Source organism: Colossoma macropomum, unplaced genomic scaffold, assembly GCF_904425465.1.
Source record: "Colossoma macropomum unplaced genomic scaffold, Colossoma_macropomum, whole genome shotgun sequence".
Classification (NCBI taxonomy): Eukaryota; Metazoa; Chordata; class Actinopteri; order Characiformes; family Serrasalmidae; genus Colossoma; species Colossoma macropomum.
In genome coordinates this window covers 30316685-30339383 of record NW_023494787.1, presented here as the reverse complement: position 1 = coordinate 30339383, position 22699 = coordinate 30316685, and the positions used below count along the sequence as shown (strand labels likewise).

At 37.5% G+C, this 22699-nt stretch overlaps 5 protein-coding genes across 5 annotated transcripts; 2 read left to right on the top strand and 3 right to left on the bottom strand.

The window, feature by feature from the left end:
- Window positions 1-3297: 3297 nt before the first annotated feature.
- Window positions 3298-4267, bottom strand: LOC118805788 (hemoglobin subunit beta-like). The gene is made up of 3 exons (XM_036566847.1): window positions 4062-4267; window positions 3717-3939; window positions 3298-3528 (listed from the first exon to the last, which is right to left on the bottom strand). The coding sequence occupies exons 1-3, from the start codon at window positions 4151-4153 to the stop codon at window positions 3397-3399; spliced, it is 447 nt and encodes a 148-aa protein (XP_036422740.1). The 5' UTR covers window positions 4154-4267; the 3' UTR covers window positions 3298-3396.
- Window positions 4268-5538: 1271 nt separating this feature from the next.
- On the top strand, window positions 5539-6466 carry LOC118805786 (hemoglobin subunit alpha-like). The gene is made up of 3 exons (XM_036566845.1): window positions 5539-5718; window positions 5922-6129; window positions 6250-6466. Exons 1-3 carry the CDS (start codon window positions 5624-5626, stop codon window positions 6376-6378), a joined length of 432 nt encoding a protein of 143 aa, XP_036422738.1. The 5' UTR covers window positions 5539-5623; the 3' UTR covers window positions 6379-6466.
- A 5647-nt stretch (window positions 6467-12113) lies between these two features.
- On the bottom strand, window positions 12114-12930 carry LOC118805785 (hemoglobin subunit beta-like). The gene is made up of 3 exons (XM_036566844.1): window positions 12785-12930; window positions 12460-12682; window positions 12114-12333 (listed from the first exon to the last, which is right to left on the bottom strand). Exons 1-3 carry the CDS (start codon window positions 12874-12876, stop codon window positions 12202-12204), a joined length of 447 nt encoding a protein of 148 aa, XP_036422737.1. The 5' UTR covers window positions 12877-12930; the 3' UTR covers window positions 12114-12201.
- A 1131-nt stretch (window positions 12931-14061) lies between these two features.
- Window positions 14062-15003, top strand: LOC118805787 (hemoglobin subunit alpha-like). The gene is made up of 3 exons (XM_036566846.1): window positions 14062-14218; window positions 14461-14668; window positions 14789-15003. The coding sequence occupies exons 1-3, from the start codon at window positions 14124-14126 to the stop codon at window positions 14915-14917; spliced, it is 432 nt and encodes a 143-aa protein (XP_036422739.1). The 5' UTR covers window positions 14062-14123; the 3' UTR covers window positions 14918-15003.
- A 6150-nt stretch (window positions 15004-21153) lies between these two features.
- Window positions 21154-22078, bottom strand: LOC118805784 (hemoglobin subunit alpha-like). Its single transcript, XM_036566842.1, has 3 exons — window positions 21856-22078; window positions 21517-21724; window positions 21154-21386 (listed from the first exon to the last, which is right to left on the bottom strand). Exons 1-3 carry the CDS (start codon window positions 21948-21950, stop codon window positions 21258-21260), a joined length of 432 nt encoding a protein of 143 aa, XP_036422735.1. The 5' UTR covers window positions 21951-22078; the 3' UTR covers window positions 21154-21257.
- Between the last annotated feature and the right edge of the window lie 621 nt (window positions 22079-22699).

The window sequence follows — 22699 nt, the reverse complement described above, 5'->3', positions numbered from 1 at the left end:
AACAACCAGGTTATTCCATCAATGGATTTTTTCTTCCCTGATGGCACGGGCATATTCCAAGATGACAATGCTAGGATTCATCGGGCTCAAATTGAGAAAGAGTGGTTCAGGGAGCATGAGACATCATTTTAACACATGGATTGGCCACCACAGAGTCCAGACCTGAACCCCATTGAGAATCTTTGGTATGTGCTGGAGAAGACTTTGCGCAGTGGTCCAAATCTCCCATCATCAATACAAGATCTTGGGGAAAAATTAATGCAACTCTGGACAGAAATAAATGTTGTGACATTGCAGAAGCTTGTGGAAACGATGCCACAGTGAATGCGTCTCATAATCAAAGCTAAAGGCGGTCCAACGAAATATTTGAGTGTGTGACCTTTTTTTTTGGCCAGGCAGTGTATAATGTGAGTAATAGAGGTCTTAAAACAGAGCCTTGCGGAACACCATACTGTACTTTTGTAAGAACAGATGATTTGCTGTTGACATTCACAAACTGATAGCAATCTAGCAATCAGTCAGGTAAGACCTGAACCAGGAAAGAGCTATTCCTGTTATGCCTACAAGGTTTTCTAGTCTAGTAAGACAGAGTGGTCTATCGTATCAAATGCTGCACTAAAATCAAGCAAAACCAGCAAAGATACATTTCTTTGGCCAGAGGATAATAAGAAATCACTTACAATTTTACTAGTGCTGTCTATGTACTACGATGGGGCCTAAATCCAGACTGGAATTTTTCGTGTATGTGAGCCCTATGCAAATTGTTGTGCCACAGCTTTTTCCAAAATCTTTGATATAAAGGGAAGATTTGAGATCTATAATTTGATAACTTTAGGTTTCTTAATCAGAGTTCTAATTACTGCTTGCTTAAAAGTTTTTGGTATATAGTTAAGGCTAAGAGAGGAGTTTATTATTGATAGAAAAGACTTGGTTATGTCTGACAAAATCTCTTTGAGTAGAGATGTAGGAATTGGAGCTAATATGCAAGTAAAAGATTTTCCAAAGGAAATAATTTTATCCAGCTCAGTTTGGTGAAGTAAGGTAAATGATTCCAGCCTCTCTGCAGTAGTTACGCTGTATTTGAGAGCTGGGTTAGCTTTGTAGGGCAGCAGGTTTGTAGAGGTTGACTGTTTTTTTAAATTTTTTGCCTGATTGTTTTATTATAGAAAAAAATGTATAAAATCATTGCTGCTGTTAGCTATTGGGATCCCGGGTTCAGTAGCCATTTGGTTGTTGCACTGTAAAAAGTGGCTTATTAGATCTACTTAAAAAAATTACTCCATGTGGTAACAAGCAATTAAACTAGATTTATTCAACTCAAAAAATTATATTGATAGAAAGAATCGTTCATTCAAAGTATTTATTTAGGTTGAATAAAACTAGTTAATTTACTTAATTCCACATGAAGTAGTTTTTAAAGTCGATCTGACAAGCCAGCCAATGATATGCAAATCATATAAACCATATTTTTAAAGGAAAATACTACAAAGACAACATATCAAACATTGAAACTGAGAAATTTTATTGTTTTTTGAAAAATATATACACATTTTGAATTTGATGCCAACAAAACGTTCCAAAAAAGTTGGGACGGGGGCATGTTTACCACTGTGTTTCATCACCTCTTCTTTTAAAAATGTTTGGGAACTGAGGAGATACTGTTGTAGTTTTGAAAGTGAAATGTCTTTCCGTTCTTGTTTGATATAGGATTTCAGCTGCTGAACAGTTCAGGGTCTCCTTTGTCTTATTTTTCATTTCATAATGCCCAAAATGTTTTCAGTGGGTGACACGTTTGGACTGCAGGCAGGCCAGTTTAGCACCCAGACTATTTTACTACGGAGCAATGCTGCTGTAATACGTGCAGAATGTGGGTTGTCATTGTCTTGCTGAAATAGTCAAGGCCTTCCCTGAAAATGACATCATCTAAATGGCAGCAGATGTGGCCAAAACATGTTTATATCTTTCAGCATTAATGGTGCCTTCACAGATGTGCACGTCACCCATACCATGTGCACTAATGCCCCACAATAATATCATGAAAACTGGCTTTTGACCTGTGCACTGATAATTAGCTGAGTGGTCTTTAGCCCAGAGGACACAGCATCCATGATTTCCAAAAAGTGTGAATTCGTCAGACCAGAGGACACTTTTCCATTTCCCTTTATTCCATTTTAAATGAACTCAGGCCTAGAGAAGTTGGCGGTGTTTCTGGATCCTGTTTATGTACAGTTTCTTCTTTGCATTTTAGAGTTTTAACTTGCATTTGTGGAAGCAGCGACAAACTGTTTTCACAGACACTGATTTTCAGAAGTGTTCCTGAGCCCATGCAGTGATTTCCACTACAGAATCATGTCTGTTTTTAATGCAGTGCTGTGCTGGCCCAAAGATCATGTCCAGCAAATATTGGTTTTTGGCCTTGTCCCTTCATACAGAGATTTCTCCATATTCTCTGAATCTTTTAATGTCATTATATACTGTAGATGATGAAAAGCAAAAGTTCTTTGCTATTTTACATTGAGAAACAATATTCTTGAAATGTTGCACTATTTGATCGGTCAGTTTCTCACAGAGTGGTGGACCGCTCCTCATCTTTACTTCTGAAAGACTCAGCCTCTCTGGGATGCTCTTTTTATACCCAAACATGTTACTGACCTGTTGTCAATCAACCACCAGGTGCTTCTTTTTGTTCAGTTTCAACATTTGATATTTTGTCTTTGTACTAATTTCAATGAAATACAGGGTTTAAATTATCTGTGCATCATTGCATTTTGTTTTTATTTGCATTTTGCCCAGCATCCCAACTTTTTGGGAAATGGGGTTGTATAAGGTATAAGGTGTTCTTGGTAATGTGACGAAATTTGCATATCGGCCAACCAGGGTTTCAAAACGCAATAATTTGCCACAAGATTCCTTAACTCAGCAGAAAACATATGCTTTTTTACACTGTAACAATTATTATGGCTGATACTACAGTCATTAGAGTGACCATAACCGACTAGTGTTAACAAAAAATATATTTATGTGTCTACTTCCACAGACTACCAGAAAATGGGCTGTCAGTCAGTTCGGACTGACAGCTGTAACGTGAAAACAGCTGGCTGTCTGTTTTTATTCCTTTTTTTCAAATACTTGATACAACGTGACTGAAAACCTTTGATGCCATTGGTATGACATCGTATTGCTGCAGGGAATAAACATTTTAAACTGTTGGCTGAGACGTACTGATATCATGCATGCTTGCGAAGTGCTCCTCCATATGATTACAAATGATTGAAATAAATTACACAACTAGACAGGTGCGTTTGATTGGTTTATTTATTTGTCAGAGCATTTTTGTCGACAGCTTTGTGCACTGAATTGGTCTTAAGCTGTTTGTCTCATTCGCTGAGAATGACACTAATGGTACTGTCTACCCAGAGCAGACGCAACGACAGCCAGGAACTTCTGCCAAGCCTCCTGCACATCAGGGGTGAAGGCAGAGGGTCCGAACTTCATGGCCACACATACGGTGATGCAGTCAGCAAGAAGCTGGAGAAACAAAACAATCGCAAAAAAATATTCGCACGGAGGCGGATAACTACTGTTAACACTTTGAAATCAATAATTTGGATTACTAGCATAAATTAATTATAAAAAAAAAACATAAAAACTTAGAAAATCAGACTATGAACGACATTATGAGATAACATAAAGCCTAGAGTCCTAGAGAAACCCACCCTGAAGTTGTCGGGATCCACGTGCAGTTTCTCAGAGTGCAGCTTACTGAGCTGGGCGTAGGCGGCCTTGATGTTGTCCATGTTCTTGATGGCTCTTTCCAGCCCACCCATGACGGTCCTACCGTGAGCAGCCACTTTAGGGTTGCCCATGATAGCGGCGGGGCTGGAAAGGTTACCAAAAGAAGCGAAGTGCCTCTGAGTCCATGGAAACACGATCAGGAGCCTGAAATCGAGAAGAACTGAGCATGAAGAAGAAGCCGCAGCAGGAATTCAATTCTACAGGTTTATCCACTTACAGAACAAGTCAATTAACATGTAGATACTATTACAAACGTAGAGAGCTACCTGGCTAGGGCCTGAGGTCCCATTTCATCGACACTGATCTTTCCCCACAGGCCAGTGATGGCACTGCGCTCGGCAGCTGTCCACTCAACCATACTGACGGTTTAGGGTCTCTTCACTAACTTGCTTGAAAATGTTAAACAGAAATCCCTTTCACAGTACAGAGACCGGGCACAATTTATTAAAGTTGAACGTCTCCGCCCTCCAGACAGAGCACAATTTGATTGGCTCATTTCTCTTCGGACGTAGAGCATACATGACTGGACAAAATTCTATCCAAAAAATTGTTGGCAGACATATTCTTAGAAATATTATCAAGATTAAAACAAGATATAGCTGTTATACTTTAAAAATTGTACGGCAATATGTTTGCAAGAATATGCAGTATTCAAGCACACTTTAACTACGCTGTAGATTGACTGAAGGTTGAAATCGACTATTTACTGGTATTTGTATTACATTGTTTAGCAATTATTAATTAAACAAGTAGTGTCAGTGACCTTGGATTTCATAGAAACTATTATTATTAATGGGCTTTTTAAAGGTCTAAAAAAGATGCAGCAAATCAAACTTACTGTAGACACAGATATAAGCTATTTAAGCTCCTGTATTTCATAGAATTAGATGATTTCAGAGCAATAAATCGCAGGTGCAAACATAACATACTGAAAAATACACGGGCATATATTTATTTATGTGAGGTACATTTCAAACACATTGTTTCATCCAAAATGCATTCCAAAGACTAAAGTGCATTAAACAAATAAACAAAATTATATTTGATAAATGCTTCAAACTTGTGAAAAAGGGCATGTACCTGTTCTCAGCAAGATAGACAGAGCTCTGAATGTGAGAACCCCAAACAATACCCTAACACGCACCATTTAACATAATTAAACTCTGGCTTTGCCTTAAATCTGACACTTTAAAACTTCTGGTATTTTGAAGTTTTAATTTGGAAGGTTACGCTCGTAAACACGTTGTCTTAATAAATAAAAGGGACTATTTGCTTTACATAAATCTATGCAAAAATGTTTTTTATACATATATTGGAATAGAACTGTATTTTTAAATCTAAACCCTTCGCTTCGCTTATATGTATATATATATATATATATATATATATATATATATATAGGATGAGACACAACCAAAACGGGTGATATTCTATGCCTCTATTTTTCCTGCACGGTAAAAAAAAAAAAATAAATACTTAAGCAAAAGGTTGATCTTGTTTATCTAAACGTAATACTTTAAACACTTGCTTTAAAGTGTTTCATTTAAAATGTTTATTTGAGTTGAAGGTAGGTCAGCAAGGTCAAGGTTAAAGAACAGCGCTAATACAGATTTCTCCCAAAAAGGGGGAAAAATATTTTTGTTATCTGGATTATACCAGGCTAAAAACTGGCACAGTTTTGACTAGGCTGGGTGGAGCCCGGAGGTGTGGTTTGGATAAAATGTTTGGGTGGGTCCGTTTCTAGTTTTCATATAAAGGCCGTCAAAAATATCAAGTTCACCAGGAGCTTTTTTCTGAATTCATCCTGAATTGAGAAGAAGACGTAGCGATGAGTCTCACTGCTAAGGACGTGTCTGCGGTGAAAGGCCTTTGGGGCAAAATCTCCTCCAAGGCTGATGAGATCGGAGCTGAAGCCTTGGGCAGGTAATTCAGTTCTGTATATCTGGAGTTGATTATAAAAAAGAAAGCGCAATTTACACTAGTGAGCAAGAATTCAAATCTTTGCCGTTTATTTAGAGACCACGACGCTTTGCTTTACAATCAGATGAATTTAGTTGAACTGAACCGGTCTTGTGATGTATGTTTTTTGCCTCTTTGTTGAGTCCAATCTGTATTTTCTCCATCAGGATGCTCACCGTGTACCCCCAGACCAAGACCTACTTCTCCCACTGGGCTGACCTGAGTCCTGGATCCGCTCCAGTGAAGAAGCATGGAAAGACCATCATGGGTGCCGTCGCCGATGCAGTGGCCCATATTGACGACCTTCCTGGAGCTCTGTCTCAGCTCAGCGAACTGCACGCTTCCAAACTTAGAGTGGACCCTGCTAACTTTAAGGTAGGTCTACTTTCAAATACACGTGATTGTGACGAACAGTATAAATATTCAAATTACAGCTAAACAGACATCATATTCACTATTCTCTTAAAACAACATTCTATTTCTCTTCAATCTCAGATCCTGGCGCACAACCTCATTGTGGTCGTGGCCATGCTGTTCCCTGCTGACTTCACACCTGAAGTTCACGTGTCTTTGGACAAGTTCCTGCAGAACGTGGCCTGGTGTCTGGCTGAGAGATACCGCTAAACTACCAATAGGAAAAGACCGTCGACTGACGCAGTTCTTCTCTGACAGAGCCATGTCTTAATAAAATCACTCGATGAACTAATCTTAAGATGCTTCATTTTTCTTTTTAATTTAAAATATAAGGTTGAGAGGTTTAAAGGGAAATCAATTGATCTAAGGTGTGTCAAAGTTATCCCACAATTAAAAGTCAGGAATGCAGTCCTGAGGAATTTCAGAAAATATTTTTAAAAACCTTTTACGCATGCTATGCCATGGTATTTTTTCAGTTGTTAAATACGAGTTTGCCCTTTGTAAAATACAGAAAACTGCATAATACTCATACTGTTGTACGTAAAGTTTTCTCCAAATCTCTCGGGGTGTGTGTGTATGTGTGTGTGTGTGTGTGTGTGTGTGTGTCTTTATCATTCTCCTTTTGAACACCACTGAAAAAATAATAAATCTTTCTTAGTGCTGAGACAACTTCGACAACGTCTTCTGACTCTTAAAGAGGAGCTCCACCAATTTTGCTAAATTACTTAATCATTCAATGGCTTAGATGTAAACAAAATCATTCAGAGTGGTTTGGTGTGAAATGCCCCTTTCTAGAAAAAATTTACAGAGTCAAAATTGTTCAACATTGTAGTACTAGGAACCAGACATCCTTAGGTCTAACCTACAAATATCACCGTTTTAACTGCTATCCAAAATGACCAATGAGCTTACGTGTGTCTTATAAGTTTAATATGTCACGCCAATAATGGTAAAATAGTGATACTTTCACCAAATTTTGTTTTCTTTGGGTACAATTTTTCCTTACACCGCCCTGCATGTACCTCTCCGCCCTTTTGTGTTGTTTGGATTTGCGGCGTTGCGTCACACGGCGTCAGCAAAACTCATTGCTTATGTGATTAAGGTTATTCATTCAGTACCAGAAGTCCTGAAGCTGTGGCTAACTGTTTTGAAGCAAAGTTGAACAACTCTACAAACTAAGCTAAAACCCGACGAAGACTTCTCAAGACCAGTGAAAAAACGCGAAGTGGATTTCTCTAAATGCTCTCTGCTAAAGACAACTGCTGTTCCCTCTGATGTATTTTCCACCACAGAAACTGGAATCAAGTTAAAAAAAATACGTTTGCGAGTGAAATAAGTCGTCGTTACCCAGACAGCCAATGCGTGCTGGCGTGAAGCTGGGCCTAATCCGTTCGCCAGACTAGGGCCAGTGTCTTTTTGACATCGGCCTAAAGTTGGGCCAGCAGACTTGGCCCGGTTTTTGTGCTTAATTAACATAATTTTCTTGAATATTTGAATTTTATGGTATGAATAGATGTTTACTGTTGTAAGTAATATATGTATATACATGAAAATGATCATTGTATTATTAGCTAAACCACACGTACAGAGCTAAAACTAAATCTAAATTACACACGCACGCACGCGCACACACACACACACACACACACACACACACACACACACACACACACACACACTTAAAGGACAAAACATTCATTAGTAGTCAATTTTTTGCACTATTATGGTTACAAAATACACTTCGCTCTTATTACAAGCAAGACTTTAGCTCTGGTTTGGGACCCAAACACAAAGGAGACACAAGACACTGTTAATGAAACTTTATTTTATAAAACTCACATTCTTAAAATGAATCTGAATCATCATGAAATTAAGTGCAGTTCCAGATAATTAAGAATATATAATACTTAAGAATACATAATGCTTATGAAATGCCCAACACAAGCTACAAACCAACTGTTTCTGCATTTAGTTTCCACATTGGTAGCTTTTTTGGAATCTTCCTTACAGCACCTGTAAATAATAAAATGGTCTAATACAAGAACAGATTAAATTCAGTTTGGTTTAGTAATAAGATGATAAAACTGGAAACATACTATACAGAAAGTTTCATAATTCTTTTATATTAAATAAGATTCATTATTTTGGAGAGATCTTTACTATGCACACAAAAACACAGATTTCAGATCTACATATTCAAAACTTATAAAATTGTACTGATTAGCTTTTGATTATGGATTAATCAAAAGTCAAAATCAGGTGTACTGTCGTGGAGGACATGTCCATACTTTGGCTGTGTCATTATCTCATAACATCTCACATTTTTAAAAACAAGAAAGTCTTGTTACTTATATTCATGTACTCTAATATTATATTATTAGAATTGCTACATTTGTAACAGTAAAAATATACTCACTGATGAGATAAATAGTTGCTAACAATTTTCTTGGATGTGTAAGACACTTGCACAGAACTGCATATGTGACTGTACTTGACATAGCTGCTTTGAAGGCCACAGAATAGCATTTGGATCTTTTAAGCGGATTCAAATTTTGACATAATTAAATGTAAACATGTAAACAAAGTAATTCAGAGTGGTTCTAGAGAAACGTAATCAGTCAAAATTGTTCAGAGCGGTGGTGACAGGAACCAGACCTCTAAAGTGTATAATGCCTCTAAAAGCCCTTTACAGAAAGGTATTACAAAAAATATAGAAAGCTTGCTGTTGAACTACCGTTTAAAACTTTGGAATCACTTGTCATATAATGACAGTGTTGACTGAAATATTATAAACTAGACACTAAAACATAAACCAAAGGTTTGTTCAGAAGGGAAAATACTTTGGGAACAAAAAGAAATTACGACATGACAAAAATACTTAATGTTATTATATAATGAACACAATTATTTATATTAATTTCTTAATATAAATTACTATGAATAGCTACTTGATCATTGTCTTTCAAACATGAGGCATTCTGGACATTCTGAAAGTTTATTCTCAATATTATACAGCTTTTTCTATTTTAATATAATCGTCTGCAGCTCTGTTCATCATAGAGCATTTCTTAATTTTTACAGCTTCCTACATTTTTAACAACCAGTTTCCCAGACAGCTAACAGGTTTCTACAATAATATTTCGAGACAGCCTTTAACTTTAAACACCAATACCAGAGGATTCACTGAAAAAACTGCAAAATACTAAATAAAGTATTTTACATGCACATCTTACATGCTTTAAATGTCAGTTTATAAACTACAACTGTCCCAAGGAGTATCAAACTTTGTATGTGAAAGTGAATACACTGTTATGCACACCATTACATACACTCTGTAACAATCACATAGAGATACAAGTGGAAATTAGCTTTATTGTAGCGATAATCAGTTAAACAAAGCCAACTCGTAAGGCCAGGAATTGAGCCTAGTCATGGACTTTGTTTCAAGCCTAGTCATTTTTTTTCCTTTTAATGTAAAATCTCCATTTAAAATCCTGTGATTTCCAGAACTATGCATAATCCTTGTCCAAGAAGCTGGCCAACAAAGTTTATATGCTGTCTATCTATATCTATATCTATCTATACACTGCTATATAATGAAACAGCCTGCATAAGTTCATGATCATATGGCGAAAAAATCCTACTGAAATACTCTACGTTTTATTTTATGTTAGGTTGTGGATATCACCATAGGCACAAAGATCACCAGGGCAAAATATAGGTTAACTTAAATGTCAGAAAACCAAAATATACACTGATCAGGTGTAACATTATGACCACCTCCTTGTTCCTACACTCATTGTCCGTTTTATCAGCTCCACTTACTGTATAGGTGCACTTTGTAGTTCTATAATTACAGACTGTAGTCCATCTGTTTCTCTGCATACTCAGTGGTCACAGGACGCTGCCTACAGGACGCTGTCGGCTGGATATCAGTCCAGCAGTGACACTGAGGTGTTTGAATAGATGTTTAAAGTTTTGTCCTAAACAATGAATGAAGTTAAAAGTAAAATAAAAGCCAGGTCTTTTCTATTTATATGGCTGTTAAAAAATGTCGAGCTGTGTATTGATAACTGTTTTTTCTTTTTACGTATGTGCAGATGGAGCCTATAAATCTATTGAACTAGCCAGCAGTTCCTCTATTTTTTTCTTCTACAAGAAGCATTGCCTGTTATTATTAGGCTATTGTTTTAATTCCTTTTTTTCCGTTTTAATTGTTAATTCTATTAATATTACACCTGTTGTGTATGTACGCACAAACTAAATAATAAATTAATTATAGTCACAACTGTCTTATTTTGGCATAATATTACAAAATGTGTGAGTTTGTAAATTAGTTTCCCGCTGTGAAGGTCAGAACGAACACATCTGGAAACACTGTAGTTCGGACTATAAGATGATTCAAACTACAGTGGAACCAACACGTTTTGGGAAACCGTCGTACTTCGGATGTCAGTTCCATGCTAAAAAAGGACCACTAGAAACCATTACGATTTTGCTTTCTAATGGGAATTGGCTCAATGTCTTCCTGTAGAACAGCATTAGATCCCTTTACGAAACCGTCAAATGCATTTAGAATCAGCCATTGGTCACTTGTTAAACCATTAGGATCCTTTACACTGTGATGTCAACCCATTAAAAAATGTCAAAACACATTACAAAACGAATTACACATTACAAAAAAAGGAACCAAAATAAACACTTAATGGTGTATTTATTTATTTATTTATTCAGCAGGTTTAGTTGAACGATATCGAGCTATGTTAATTCAGTGCGACCCTCCGTCGTTGTGCGGGAAATGCACCCCAGAGCGGCTCCGGCCGCAACAGCACTGCAATCCTGATGTGTTCAGAGACATGAGCTTAGCGAGAGACGCAGAGAGGAGAACGTTGCACCTGTTCCGGTTAATTGAGTTCCCGTGTTTTCCCTCCTCAAGTCGCATATCGAAATTACGATGCCGCTCTGCGGGGCTTAGATAGGCATAATTCGTCCATGTTTGTACCGTTCCCAGCTAGAAATCTTTTGTTCTAAAAAGTTCTGAGAATGTTACGCATCATGTCATAATCTGTGGCCCTCACAATAACAAAACATCTTCTGAATGTTGTAAGTAAAAACAAGATGCCTCAGTTGACATGTTAACTTATAGCAACATTATTTGAAATGATAAACATCATTGAAAGGTCCTTCGAACATTAGGCTATATTAAAAGTTTTCTTAAAACATGATTAGAACTTGTAGGTAATGTTAGCCAAAGCTGGGGGAACGTTCCCTGCTGGCTGGGGTTATTTCTTTCTAATCTTTGGGGTAATCGAATTTTCACTTTGTTTCTAACATAGTTTGTACTTAAACGAGTATAAAGTATAAAATGTGTCGTCTGCAGAGGCTTTAAAACACTACGTGAGAAAAGTTTCTAATGCAGCTTTCGCTCCGTTTTCAACTACTCCATATAACAGATATAGTGCGTCAATTCTGATTTAAATACTGTATGTAGAGAGATCGAGATTCCATTAATTTGTTTATTGTGCATTGAAACATTGGCAAGTTTTGTACTCACTGGGTTACAGAGACAATGATCTCCACAAATTGCAACAGAAATTCAGCTAACTCCATTAATGTGCAAAATTTAAGATTAAGGCCATAAAATTAGCCTTTGCTAGACTGTATTAGCAGTTTCCATTAGTTACACATGGCGCCAGTCAATGTTCACTAACAACCCACAAAAAATATTTAAGCCAAAGCATTTTCGAAACAAATGGCATCTATCCATCTTTTCAGTGACTGAAAACCTACCATGCAGTCAACATGGCGCAGTGTTTAACTACATTTAGCTAATAAATTAGCTGGAGGTGAAGTTAGAATAAATAATGCATTACTTGCATAATGCATGACATCCATAATCCATAATACATTAAAGCACAAATAGAAAAATAACAGAACTAGTAAGGTGCGTTTAAAATGGTTTTATTCGTTTGTTGCTGTAATCATTTTTTTCAACAGCTTTGTGTAGTGAATTGGTCTTCGTTGAGAGTTACACTAGTGGTACTGCCTCCTCAGAGCAGCCACCACCACACACAGGAACTTCTGCCAAGCCTCCTGCACATCAGGGGTGAAGGCAGAGGGTCCGAACTTCATGGCCGCACATACGGTGATGCAGTCAGCAAGAAGCTACAGAAACAGAGAAATAAGCAAAAATGATTAACACACAGGCAATAATCTACCATCGCTTATTCAGCACTGAGGTAAATGCTATTATTGGGCTTTATGAAACAACGTAGAAGCACGGAAATTTACCACGAAGTTGTCGGGATCCACGTGCAGTTTCTCAGAGTGCAGCTTACTGAGCTGGGCGTAGGTGGCCTTGACGTTGTCCAGGTTCTTCACGGCTCTGTCCAGCCCACCCATGACGACCTTACCGTGAGCAGCCACTTTAGGGTTGCCCATGATAGCGGCGGGGCTGGAAAGGTTACCAAAGGAAGCGAAGTACCTCTGAGTCCATGGAAACACGATCAGGAGCCTGGAATGCAGAAGAATGAAGAATAAAGAGGTTCTGAAGTAATAAGCTCTTACAGAACAAGTCAATTAACATGTAAATACTCATGAAAACATAGAGAGCTACCTGGCTAGGGCCTGAGGTCCCATTTCGTCGACACTGATCTTTCCCCACAGGCCAGTGATGGCACTGCGCTCGGCATCTGTCCACTCAACCATACTGACGGTTTAGGGACTCTTCACTAACTTGCTTGAAGGCGTGCAGTATAAATCCCTTGCATAGTACAGAGAACGGGCACAATTTATTGAAGTTGAACGTCTCCGCCCTCCAGAAAGAGCACAATTTGATTGGCTCATTTCTTCTGGACGACAGGAATACGTGTCTGGACAGCAGTGATCGGATTAAGTCCAAATTATGTTGCCAAATATATTCATTTTCTTATCAGGGTTTTATTTTTAAGTATGATTAAGCGTTCAAAATCCACAAGTTATACAAAATTGAACTGCTGCGAGTGAATGCACGACATACACTTGAAAATAACACAAAATGACATTGGATTATGGCTTCCCATGGAGTTTGACTTTTTGCTAAAACTTGTTTAAGTATCTTGCAAAGTAATTTATTTTACACAGTGTCAAGATTGAAATAATTTAAGCGAATAAAAAAGCAAGCGGGATGCAAAATGATAAAATATGAGAAAATGATCAAATCAAACTTCCTTCAAAGCGGATATGCAAGATGTATAGCACAGAATACATTTGCAGGATATCTGTGAAAAAAATCTAAGCAGTAAATGCGGATCATTTATGAAAATAGTGTTGGAAGAGCATGTCGCCATTCTCGCAAGTAGACAGAACTCTACACGTAAAAACAATTATGTAAAAAAATAAAAACCTAAAGGGTTCTGCTATTGTTGCGATGTCATGTTTCTAACAATAGAAGAAGGCTTTGTGATGCTTTGTAGAACCATTTCCAAAAGGGGTCTATATAGAACCATATACAACACATTCTCCATCAGTCTGAAGAACAAATTCACCATGTAGAGAACCATTAAAGCATGCAAATGGTTTTTTTTTAGCGTTCATGGTTCTAAATAGATCCGTTGTCTTTACTAAATGTGCATTTATTTTCACTTGTGTTTTATTAGTGAAAGGCACCACATACGAGGCTTGCAAGTCTCAGTATTTAAAATGTGATTGAGGGCAGTTTGAAGCAAATTGCCCATAGATAACGTGTAATACGCGAAAGAAATAATTTTCGTTATCTAAATTATACCACAGTAAAAACTGGCAAGGTTTTGGTAAAGCTGGGTGGAGATCAGCAGTAACGTGCGTCAGAGGTGTGGTTTGGACTGGAGGGCTGGGTGGGTCCGTTATTGGTTTAATATAAAAGTGCTGAAAATTTCAAAAATCACCAGGAGCTTTTTTCTGAATACATCCTGATTTGAGAAGAAGAAGACGTAGCGATGAGTCTCACTGCTAAGGACGTGTCTGTGGTGAGAGGCCTTTGGGGCAAAATCTCCTCCAAGGCTGATGAGATCGGAGCTGAAGCCTTTGGCAGGTAATTCCATTCTGTGTATTTTAGCGTTGTCGTTCACCGAAAAATACTCGGGTACATGCAATGGAGTTTTTACACATGGTTAAGGTAGCACCGGCTTCTTAAGGCACTTTTCTGGTTCTATTTTCTTCGTTAAACATAATTTCGTAAATTACATTATTTAACATTTAGACCAGTTTTACCGGGCTGCTCTTTTAGGTTTGGTTTTTGTAAGTTGCACGGCTAATCTGTATTTTCTCCATCAGGATGCTCACCGTGTACCCCCAGACCAAAACCTACTTCTCCCACTGGTCTGACCTGAGTCCTGGATCCGCTCCAGTGAAGAAGCATGGAAAGACCATCATGGGTGCCGTCGCCGATGCAGTGGCCCATATTGACGACCTTCCTGGAGCTCTGTCTCAGCTCAGCGAACTGCACGCTTCCAAACTTAGAGTGGACCCTGCTAACTTTAAGGTAGGTCTACTTTCAAATACACGTGATTGTGACGAACAGTATAAATATTCAAATTACAGCTAAACAGACATCATATTCACTATTCTCTTAAAACAACATTCTATTTCTCTTCAATCTCAGATCCTGGCGCACAACCTCATTGTGGTCGTGGCCATGCTGTTCCCTGCTGACTTCACTCCTGAAGTTCACGTGTCTTTGGACAAGTTCCTGCAGAACGTGGCCTGGTGTCTGGCTGAGAGATACCGCTAAACTACCAATAGGAAAAGACCGTCGACTGACGCAGTTCTTCTCTGACAGAGCCATGTCTTAATAAAATCACTCGATGAACTAATCTTGAGATGCTTCATTTTTTTTTATTTAAAATATAAGGTTGAGAGGTTTAAAGGGAAATCAATTGATCTAAGGTGTGTCAAAGTTATCCCACAATTAAAAAGTCAGGAATGCAGTCCTGAGGAATTTCAGAAAATATTTTAAAAAACCTTTTACGCATGTTATGCCATGGTATTTTTTCAGTTGTTAAATATGAGTTTACCTTTTGTAAAATACAGAAAAATGCATAATACTTATACTGTCGTACGTAAAGTTTTCTCCAAATCACTCGAGGTGTGTGTGTATGTGTGTGTGTGTGTGTGTGTGTGTGTATGTGTCTGTGTGTGTGTGTCTTTATCATTCTCCTTTTGAACACCACTGAAAAAATAATAAATCTTTCTTAGTGCTGAGACAACTTCGACAACGTCTTCTGACTCTTAAAGAGGAACTCCACCAATTTTGCTAAATTACTTAATCATTCAATGGCTTAGATGTAAACAAAATCATTCAGAGTGGTTTGGTGTGAAATGCCCCTTTCTAGAAAAAATTTACAGAGTCAAAATTGTTCAACATTGTAGTACTAGGAACCAGACATCCTTAGGTCCAATATCACCGTTTTATCTGCTATCCAAAATGACCAATGAGCTTACGTGTGTTTAATATGTCATGCCAATAATTGTAAAATAGTGATAATTTCACCAAATTTTGTTTTCTTTGGGTACTATTTTTCCTTACACCGCCCTGCATGTACCTCTCCGCCCTGCACACACTCTAAAAAGTAGTTCAGATGGTCTTTAGGCAATACTTAAATATATGCACTGTTGTAAGATAAAAAAATCAGGTTATATGACATTTCCAGAGTTTTTATTTGCATTTGTTATTTTATTGAGTTCTGTGACGCACAAATTATACATCAACACACTATTATGACTCACACAAACTTAATATATTTGACTGAATAATGAAGAAAAAAAATGGTCAGTAGGCATGAACTACGAATGGGGGAGAGAGAAAGAGTGAGTGCTAGCTAGCTAGCCAGCCATCTAGTGTTAGCTTTTCTGGTATGGTTATCTTGAGTAAAAAGGGATAATTTCATGGCTGAAAATATTTGTATTTGCATTGGCACTGAATTCATAAAGTTGGGACAGGGGCATGTTCACCACTGTGTTTCATCACCTCTTCTTTTAACAGCACTCTGTAAGTGTTTGGGAACTAAGGAGACCAATTACTGTAGTTTTGAAAGTGAAATATTTTCCCATTTTTGTTTAACATAGGATTTTAGCTGCTGAACATTTCAAGGTCGTATTTTTTATTTCATAATGCGGCAAATGTTATCAGTGGGTGACAGGTCTGGACTGTTGGCAGGCCAGTTTAGCACCCGCACTCTTTTAATACAGAGCAATGCTGTTGTAATACTTGCAGAAGACATGCCGTCTGGATGGCAGCATATGTTGCCAAAACCTGTAAATATCATTCAGCATTAATGGTGCCTTCACAGATGTGCGTCACCCATGCCATGTGCACTAATGCACCGCTATACCCTCATGAGTACTGACTTTTGAACTGTGCACTGATAACAAGCTGAGTGGTCTTTAGCCCAGAGGACACAGTGTCCATGATTTCCAAAAAGAATTTCAAATGTTGATTCGTCGGACCACAGGACACTTCTCCACTTCACCTCAGTCCATTTTAAGTGGGCTTGGGCCCAGAGAAGGTGGCAGCATTTCTGGATCATTTTTATATTTGATTTCTTCTTTGAGTTTTAGAGTTTTAACCTGTATTTGTGGATGCAGTGACAAACAGTGTTCACAGAGTTTTTTTAGAAGTGTTCCTGCAGTGAATTCCATTACAGAATCATGTTTTTAATGCAGTGCCGCCCGAGGGCCCAAAGATCTTGGCTAGTCAAGGCTGGTTTTTGGCTTTGTCCCTTGCATACAGAGATTTCTCCAGATTCTCTGAATCTTTTAATGTTACTATGTACTGTAGATGATGAAATCCACAGGTTCCTTGCTATTTTGTATTAAGAAACATTATTCTTGAAATGTTGCACTATTTGATTGTGCAGTCTTTCACAGAGTGGTGAATCCCTCCTCATTTTTGCTTCTGAAAGACTTCTCTGGGATGCTCTTTTATACACAATCATGTTACTGACCTGTTGCCAATTAACCACCATGTTTAATTTAGCATTACACAACTTTACCAGCCTTTTCTTGCCCCCTTCCCAACTTTTGCCCCTGTTCCAACAATTCAAAATGGGCATATATTTTTCCAAAACAATAAAATTTCTCAGTTTGAACATTTGATATGTTGTATTTGTACTATTTTCAATAAAATATAGGATTTAAATGATTTGCACATCATTGCATTTTGTTTTTGTTTACATTTTGCACAGCGTCCCAACTTTTTTAGAAATGGGGTTGTACTTTTTTGAGTACATCACATCAGATATATTTTCAAATGATCAAATAATTTTTCGAAATTAGAATGGGTGGTACTTTACAAAACCTGATGTCTTATGTAGCCAGATACACCAAGATCAAAGTTCAGGACTGTACAATAGGATTGTTTGTCCTCTTCTCCAATTGGACAGGCTTTACATTTAGGATTACATTACCTGGCTAAACCCTGCTTTGTAAAATACCCCCTGCTTCCCTTCCTGCTCTGCATAGTTTGGTGTTCCCTACCCTTGCACACAAATTTTTGGCATAAATGTTTGCATGTAAATGAAAATGTTATAAATGTCACTGAAATGATAAACCAATGTAAGGTCGATGCAGTCTGAAGCTCAGGTAATAATGGTAAAACATGTCAGATGACTTTCTGTATTACTGAATACTTGTTTGAAGCTGAATGGATCATTTGAGGAATCAGAGATTTACAGACAATCTCGATTTTCATATACTTTGAAACTTCTTTTGTGTCCTGTGATTGTGTTTCGTGTTAATGTTTGAAAATTATTGTCTACACTGCATAACACACACACGTCATATAAACTGCTTATTCTTCTGTTTCTTGCCGGGGGTGGGGGTTGGGAGGCTATCCCATCCCAGCTGTCATTAGGCAGAAGACAGGATACACCCTGGACAGGTGCATTGCAAAACATTGTCAGAAAAATAAGTGTATTCAGATGTTCAATATACAATAATATTTTGCATATGCAAAGATTACAGATAAATTATACAGCTACGTAGCATACAATGAGTGAAAAGTTAATAAAGGTTAGATTGTGTTAGAATGCAGTTCAGATGAATATGATCGCATTGTTAAGCTTCACATTTTTTGTATACAAACTATATAACTAAAAAGTGTAATTTGATTTTTGGTCAAAACATTTGGTTTAAAGCTGCTCTGTTTCACAAACAGATCATTCACTAAAAGTGATTCAGCAGCCACACTGACCCTTTGTTGATAAGATTCATAACCATTCATTTAATGTATTATGCCTAGCACACCGTGATTTGTCTATTATGCAAGAAATGTCCTGTTGTTGTTCGATAACAGATAAATGAAATCTGATTTAATCTAATCCAATAATATGATGTATTCAGCAAAACATTTACACAGTTGTCTCAATTTAGGACCAGAAGTTTGTAGAGCAATTTCATATGAACTCATTAGATACTGTTTATCAAACTTATGTTCTTTATTTTAAAAAAGAAATATTTGTGTTTTTTTTACAAACTTCCATTGCTCCGAACTTCTTAAAGGCTTTTGCTCAAATAACTTGATAAAGCTTTTTGATGGGTTGGATAGCAAGAAGGGCCTGGGTTTGATTCCCCGGCCGGGAGACCAGGGACCTTTTTGTGGTGTTTATATGTGCTTCGGGTGTTTCTTCCCGGCACTCTGGTTTCCTCCCAGAGTCCAAAAAGGCGAATCAGGCGAACTGGAGAGGCTAAATTGGCCCTATGTGTGTGTGTCTGAATGTGTATGTGTGTGTGTCTGAATGTGTATGTCTGTGTGTCTTTCCCTGCACTGGGCAGATGACCAATGTGCAGATGGGATAGGCTCCAGCACCCCCCTGACCCAGGAGGATATGAAATGGATATTTTCAAAGTAACATTCACCTGCCTTTCTAACACCATTAAAACTGTAACGTCTGGCAAATTCCATAAATGTAATATAACTGGAAAACTGAATCTTGTTGTCCTTGTAGAAAAGGTAAAAGGTTGGTATTCAAAGAACTTTGATTAGGTTTAACTGACAAGGCATTTTTTGTTCTATTATTTTGCCATGTTATTATTTCCATATATATTTATTTATTCGAAGTCATTATTTTTAAATATTTTAAATTTTATCTCATTATCGTAAGATGCTAAAGATGTTTTTTTGTTTTTCTTTAGATTTTTTCTCCTCATGTACATACATAAAATAATGAGATAGTATCTTAAATTTATGACTTAGCATCTCAAATAAATGAGAAAGTATGTTTAAGTTGTGATTAATTATAAGTTTAGATATAAACCATAAAATAAGGATCAGAGTCCAATCTAGTTCATGTTGCTTTACGCTCAAACCTGGTTAGCCTGAATTAACTGGCTTTGGTTTTATCGCACTGCAGTTTTACGGTCCTCGCGTGACTCGCATGTATACGCCTGTCAAGAAAAGCTTATGTACCTAAATATTTTCATCCATGATCATTTTTTTTCATTGCAGGACGTAATGCCTCTTCCAGAACCCGGATAAAAATGTCAGCTAAGAGTTGAGTATTGAGTTGAACATTGCAGTTCACTTCCTTCAGACTGAGCACTGAATCATTAGGCTACATTCAAGTCAGAGCAGGCAAATGCAAGGTTAGAGCCCAGGGGGCCTCACCCCCTGTCCTATTGCCCTCAGACTGTACCAATGCCACTTTGTTGGCGTGTATAATCTTCTTATTTTATTTGGGTTCCGCTACAGTTGAAGACCCGTTTCGATCAGGCACAAGTGGCCCATCCTCGCTCTGAGAACAGAGCTAATGGGCCGGCTTGGAAGCGTGTAATCGCCGCTGGGCGCCCCCTGTGGTCAACTCCAACCTCCAACATGCCTTTTCTGAAGATTTGGATTTAATTCCTCTCTCTGCTAAAACGTGAAAGACTCCTAACAGTGCACTTTTAAAAAGATGGTTCTTCAAGGGTTCTTTAGTAAAGGAAATCATTCTCTTTAGAACCATCAGTTCTATATAGAGCAATTTCCTGCTTGAGTGGTTCGTTGCATGGATGAATCGTTGCTCACATTGATGGGGAATGTGTTGTATAAGGTTCTATATACAAACTTAAAAAAAAAAATTGTTGTGTATGGCACCAAAAAGGATTCTTCTCGTAACAGCACAACACTACTTTTTGGTGCTCTTTAGAGCCGTTTGCAAAAAAGGTTCTGTTTAGATCTTTATAAAACATTCTCCACCAGTCTGAAGAACCATTTCACCATGCATAGAATCATTCAAGCATGCAAATAGTTGAAGAATCATCTTGAAGAGCCATCTTTTTTTTTCCTCTGAAACGAATATCATTTTGTAAATCATTTTATTGAGTAACCTAAAAAAGTTGTTTAAAATTGAGTAATGGTAAAATGATTGAAGAGGGTTACTGCCCCAATGACTGCTTTGTATCTTTTTTTTCTGAGAATGCATAAACTCTTAAACTTCTCATTCACAAAAACCTTTAATCAAACGTAACTATCCATTGAAAAGTTTTTTGGGAAGCCATAAGTGGTTCTTCTAGAAGACTTTTGGCACGTTTATGTTTTTTTTTTGAAAAAATAGACTGTTTGTTCTCTAAGAAAAACTCGCCATATCAGAAGGAGCTGTTCATGGTCCTGAATGTCGACATACCCTTGCCTCTTGATTAAGCGAGCACCATCAACCGCAGGATCAAGCTACACCACATTTATGAAGAGAAGTTTGTACAGCGTCTTACAGTTTTGAAGTTTGGCACAAACCTAAAAACGTAAGTAACCTTGTTAATTTTTCACTTCCTTAAACTTCATTAAACGTTTAACAGAAGAATAATTTGCGTTTTACATTTGTTAAATAACAAATTATTTAAAAAGTTAAATAAACTTTCAGGTTTACCCGTTACTTACTCTTTTAAGTTTAAAAGCTGCATATACATGTGTGTGTGCAAATCATATTTATAGGTTCACCACCACTACAATGAAAGAACCGTCTGTTGTCCAAGATCAACTTATTGACCAAAAGATGTGACACATTAAAATGACTTTATTTGATAAAATTTGCATTTGCTTTATTCAGACTGTAGCAGACACCTGTGCATCGAGCCACACATCGATTACTTTGTTTTATTTATCTGTATTTATCAGCAAGAGCTGCAGACACGGCTGCGAGAAACTTGTCCACGGAAACGTGCACTTCAGGGGTGAAATCACCTGGGAAATTGACGGCAAGAGCCACAAGGATGTTGTGAGACAAAATCTGGGGAAAAAAAAGCACAGATGACGTGGAGAAATGTCAAATTCAGACATTCATAATATGTTACTTAAGTTACTTACGCGTCCACGGCCTCATGTTACACAAATGCTTCGCTAGTGTGGTCACGGCCTACCTTGAAGTTTCCGGGGTCCACGCGCAGTTTAAAAGCATGTAAATCGCTCAGGGAGCTCAGTCCACCAACGAGGTCATCCATCTTCTCCACAGCCGCACTGATGGCGCCAATCACGGTTTTGCCGTGCTTCTTTACAGGCTCAGAACCGGGGGAGAGGTCAGGCCAGTGAGCGAAATAGGTTTTGGTCTGAGGGTAAGCGAGGAACATTCTGTAGAGAGAAGGAGGAGAAGGCTTCGTGGGCCGGCATGGACACAGTTTTCTTTTTTTCTCAAACGCGGTGCTTTGATTTGTTTAATTTCAAATGTAAACACTGGCAATGTGATAAAATTACATTCTTACCTCGCTAGAGCTTCGTGGCCGATTGCGTCAGCTTTTCCACCAATTTTACCCCAGAAAGCCTTGACCACGGCCTTGTCTTTAGCTGTCAGACTCATTTTGTTCTTTTCCGCTTCTGTATTGCAGGAGGAGAAAGTTAGTAAGGGTGGTGAGATCAAGGCGTTTTTATAGCGCCTGTAGGTGCCACACCCAGCACCACGACCAGCGCCACCTCCAACATCCCGCACCATCAGTTCAGTCCAGTGCTCAGCTGGTCATCTAGTTTCATGAAATAACATACGAGTCTCTAATAATAATTAACAACACACGTATTCATGTTGCACGGTTTAACTCATATGGAAAAAAAATATATATAGACATGTATTTTAAATACAATATTACATCAATAATACATTTGAAAATCAAACTTCATATACATTTCAATCCAAGCCAAAATACATTCTAAACAGTTAAAAAGTTTTTCAGAATATATTGCCATATTAGCCAAATATATTTTAAAATACATTTGTTTTAAAATGTATGGGAAATACTACATATAGAAATGTATGTAATAAAAGTAAATATATTTATCAAAATATATTTAAAAATATATGAATATTCCAAAGTAATGTCTAATGCATTTTATTGCTTGGAGTACCCTTTGAAATGAATTTCTATTCCAGTATCTTAATTTTAAATATTGGCAAATGAACCTTTAAGATGGCAAATGCAAGTGTTACATACAGTTATGGTTTTATATGTTTTTATTTGAAATGCATTTAGTTTGAGCGCTGTATCACCAAATATGTACATGGTTATTGCAAAGTACAATACAAAACACAGAAGTCAGTATCATTTAGTTATCTTC

What these genes read in the sequence shown, in the direction of transcription:
- LOC118805788 (XM_036566847.1), bottom strand. Translation starts at nt 4,153, where the DNA reads ATGGTTGAGTGGACAGCTGCCGAGCGCAGTGCCATCACTGGCCTGTGG. An exon ending in GGACCTCAGGCCCTAGCCAG is followed by an intron (nt 3,940 to 4,061) that starts GTAGCTCTCTAC and finishes TCTCGATTTCAG; the next exon opens with GCTCCTGATCGTGTTTCCAT. An exon ending in TGGATCCCGACAACTTCAGG is followed by an intron (nt 3,529 to 3,716) that starts GTGGGTTTCTCT and finishes TTGTTTCTCCAG; the next exon opens with CTTCTTGCTGACTGCATCAC.
- LOC118805786 (XM_036566845.1), top strand. Translation starts at nt 5,624, where the DNA reads ATGAGTCTCACTGCTAAGGACGTGTCTGCGGTGAAAGGCCTTTGGGGC. An exon ending in GGAGCTGAAGCCTTGGGCAG is followed by an intron (nt 5,719 to 5,921) that starts GTAATTCAGTTC and finishes TTTCTCCATCAG; the next exon opens with GATGCTCACCGTGTACCCCC. An exon ending in TGGACCCTGCTAACTTTAAG is followed by an intron (nt 6,130 to 6,249) that starts GTAGGTCTACTT and finishes CTTCAATCTCAG; the next exon opens with ATCCTGGCGCACAACCTCAT.
- LOC118805785 (XM_036566844.1), bottom strand. Translation starts at nt 12,876, where the DNA reads ATGGTTGAGTGGACAGATGCCGAGCGCAGTGCCATCACTGGCCTGTGG. An exon ending in GGACCTCAGGCCCTAGCCAG is followed by an intron (nt 12,683 to 12,784) that starts GTAGCTCTCTAT and finishes TCTGCATTCCAG; the next exon opens with GCTCCTGATCGTGTTTCCAT. An exon ending in TGGATCCCGACAACTTCGTG is followed by an intron (nt 12,334 to 12,459) that starts GTAAATTTCCGT and finishes CTGTTTCTGTAG; the next exon opens with CTTCTTGCTGACTGCATCAC.
- LOC118805787 (XM_036566846.1), top strand. Translation starts at nt 14,124, where the DNA reads ATGAGTCTCACTGCTAAGGACGTGTCTGTGGTGAGAGGCCTTTGGGGC. An exon ending in GGAGCTGAAGCCTTTGGCAG is followed by an intron (nt 14,219 to 14,460) that starts GTAATTCCATTC and finishes TTTCTCCATCAG; the next exon opens with GATGCTCACCGTGTACCCCC. An exon ending in TGGACCCTGCTAACTTTAAG is followed by an intron (nt 14,669 to 14,788) that starts GTAGGTCTACTT and finishes CTTCAATCTCAG; the next exon opens with ATCCTGGCGCACAACCTCAT.
- LOC118805784 (XM_036566842.1), bottom strand. Translation starts at nt 21,950, where the DNA reads ATGAGTCTGACAGCTAAAGACAAGGCCGTGGTCAAGGCTTTCTGGGGT. An exon ending in GGCCACGAAGCTCTAGCGAG is followed by an intron (nt 21,725 to 21,855) that starts GTAAGAATGTAA and finishes TTCTCTCTACAG; the next exon opens with AATGTTCCTCGCTTACCCTC. An exon ending in TGGACCCCGGAAACTTCAAG is followed by an intron (nt 21,387 to 21,516) that starts GTAGGCCGTGAC and finishes TTTTTTCCCCAG; the next exon opens with ATTTTGTCTCACAACATCCT.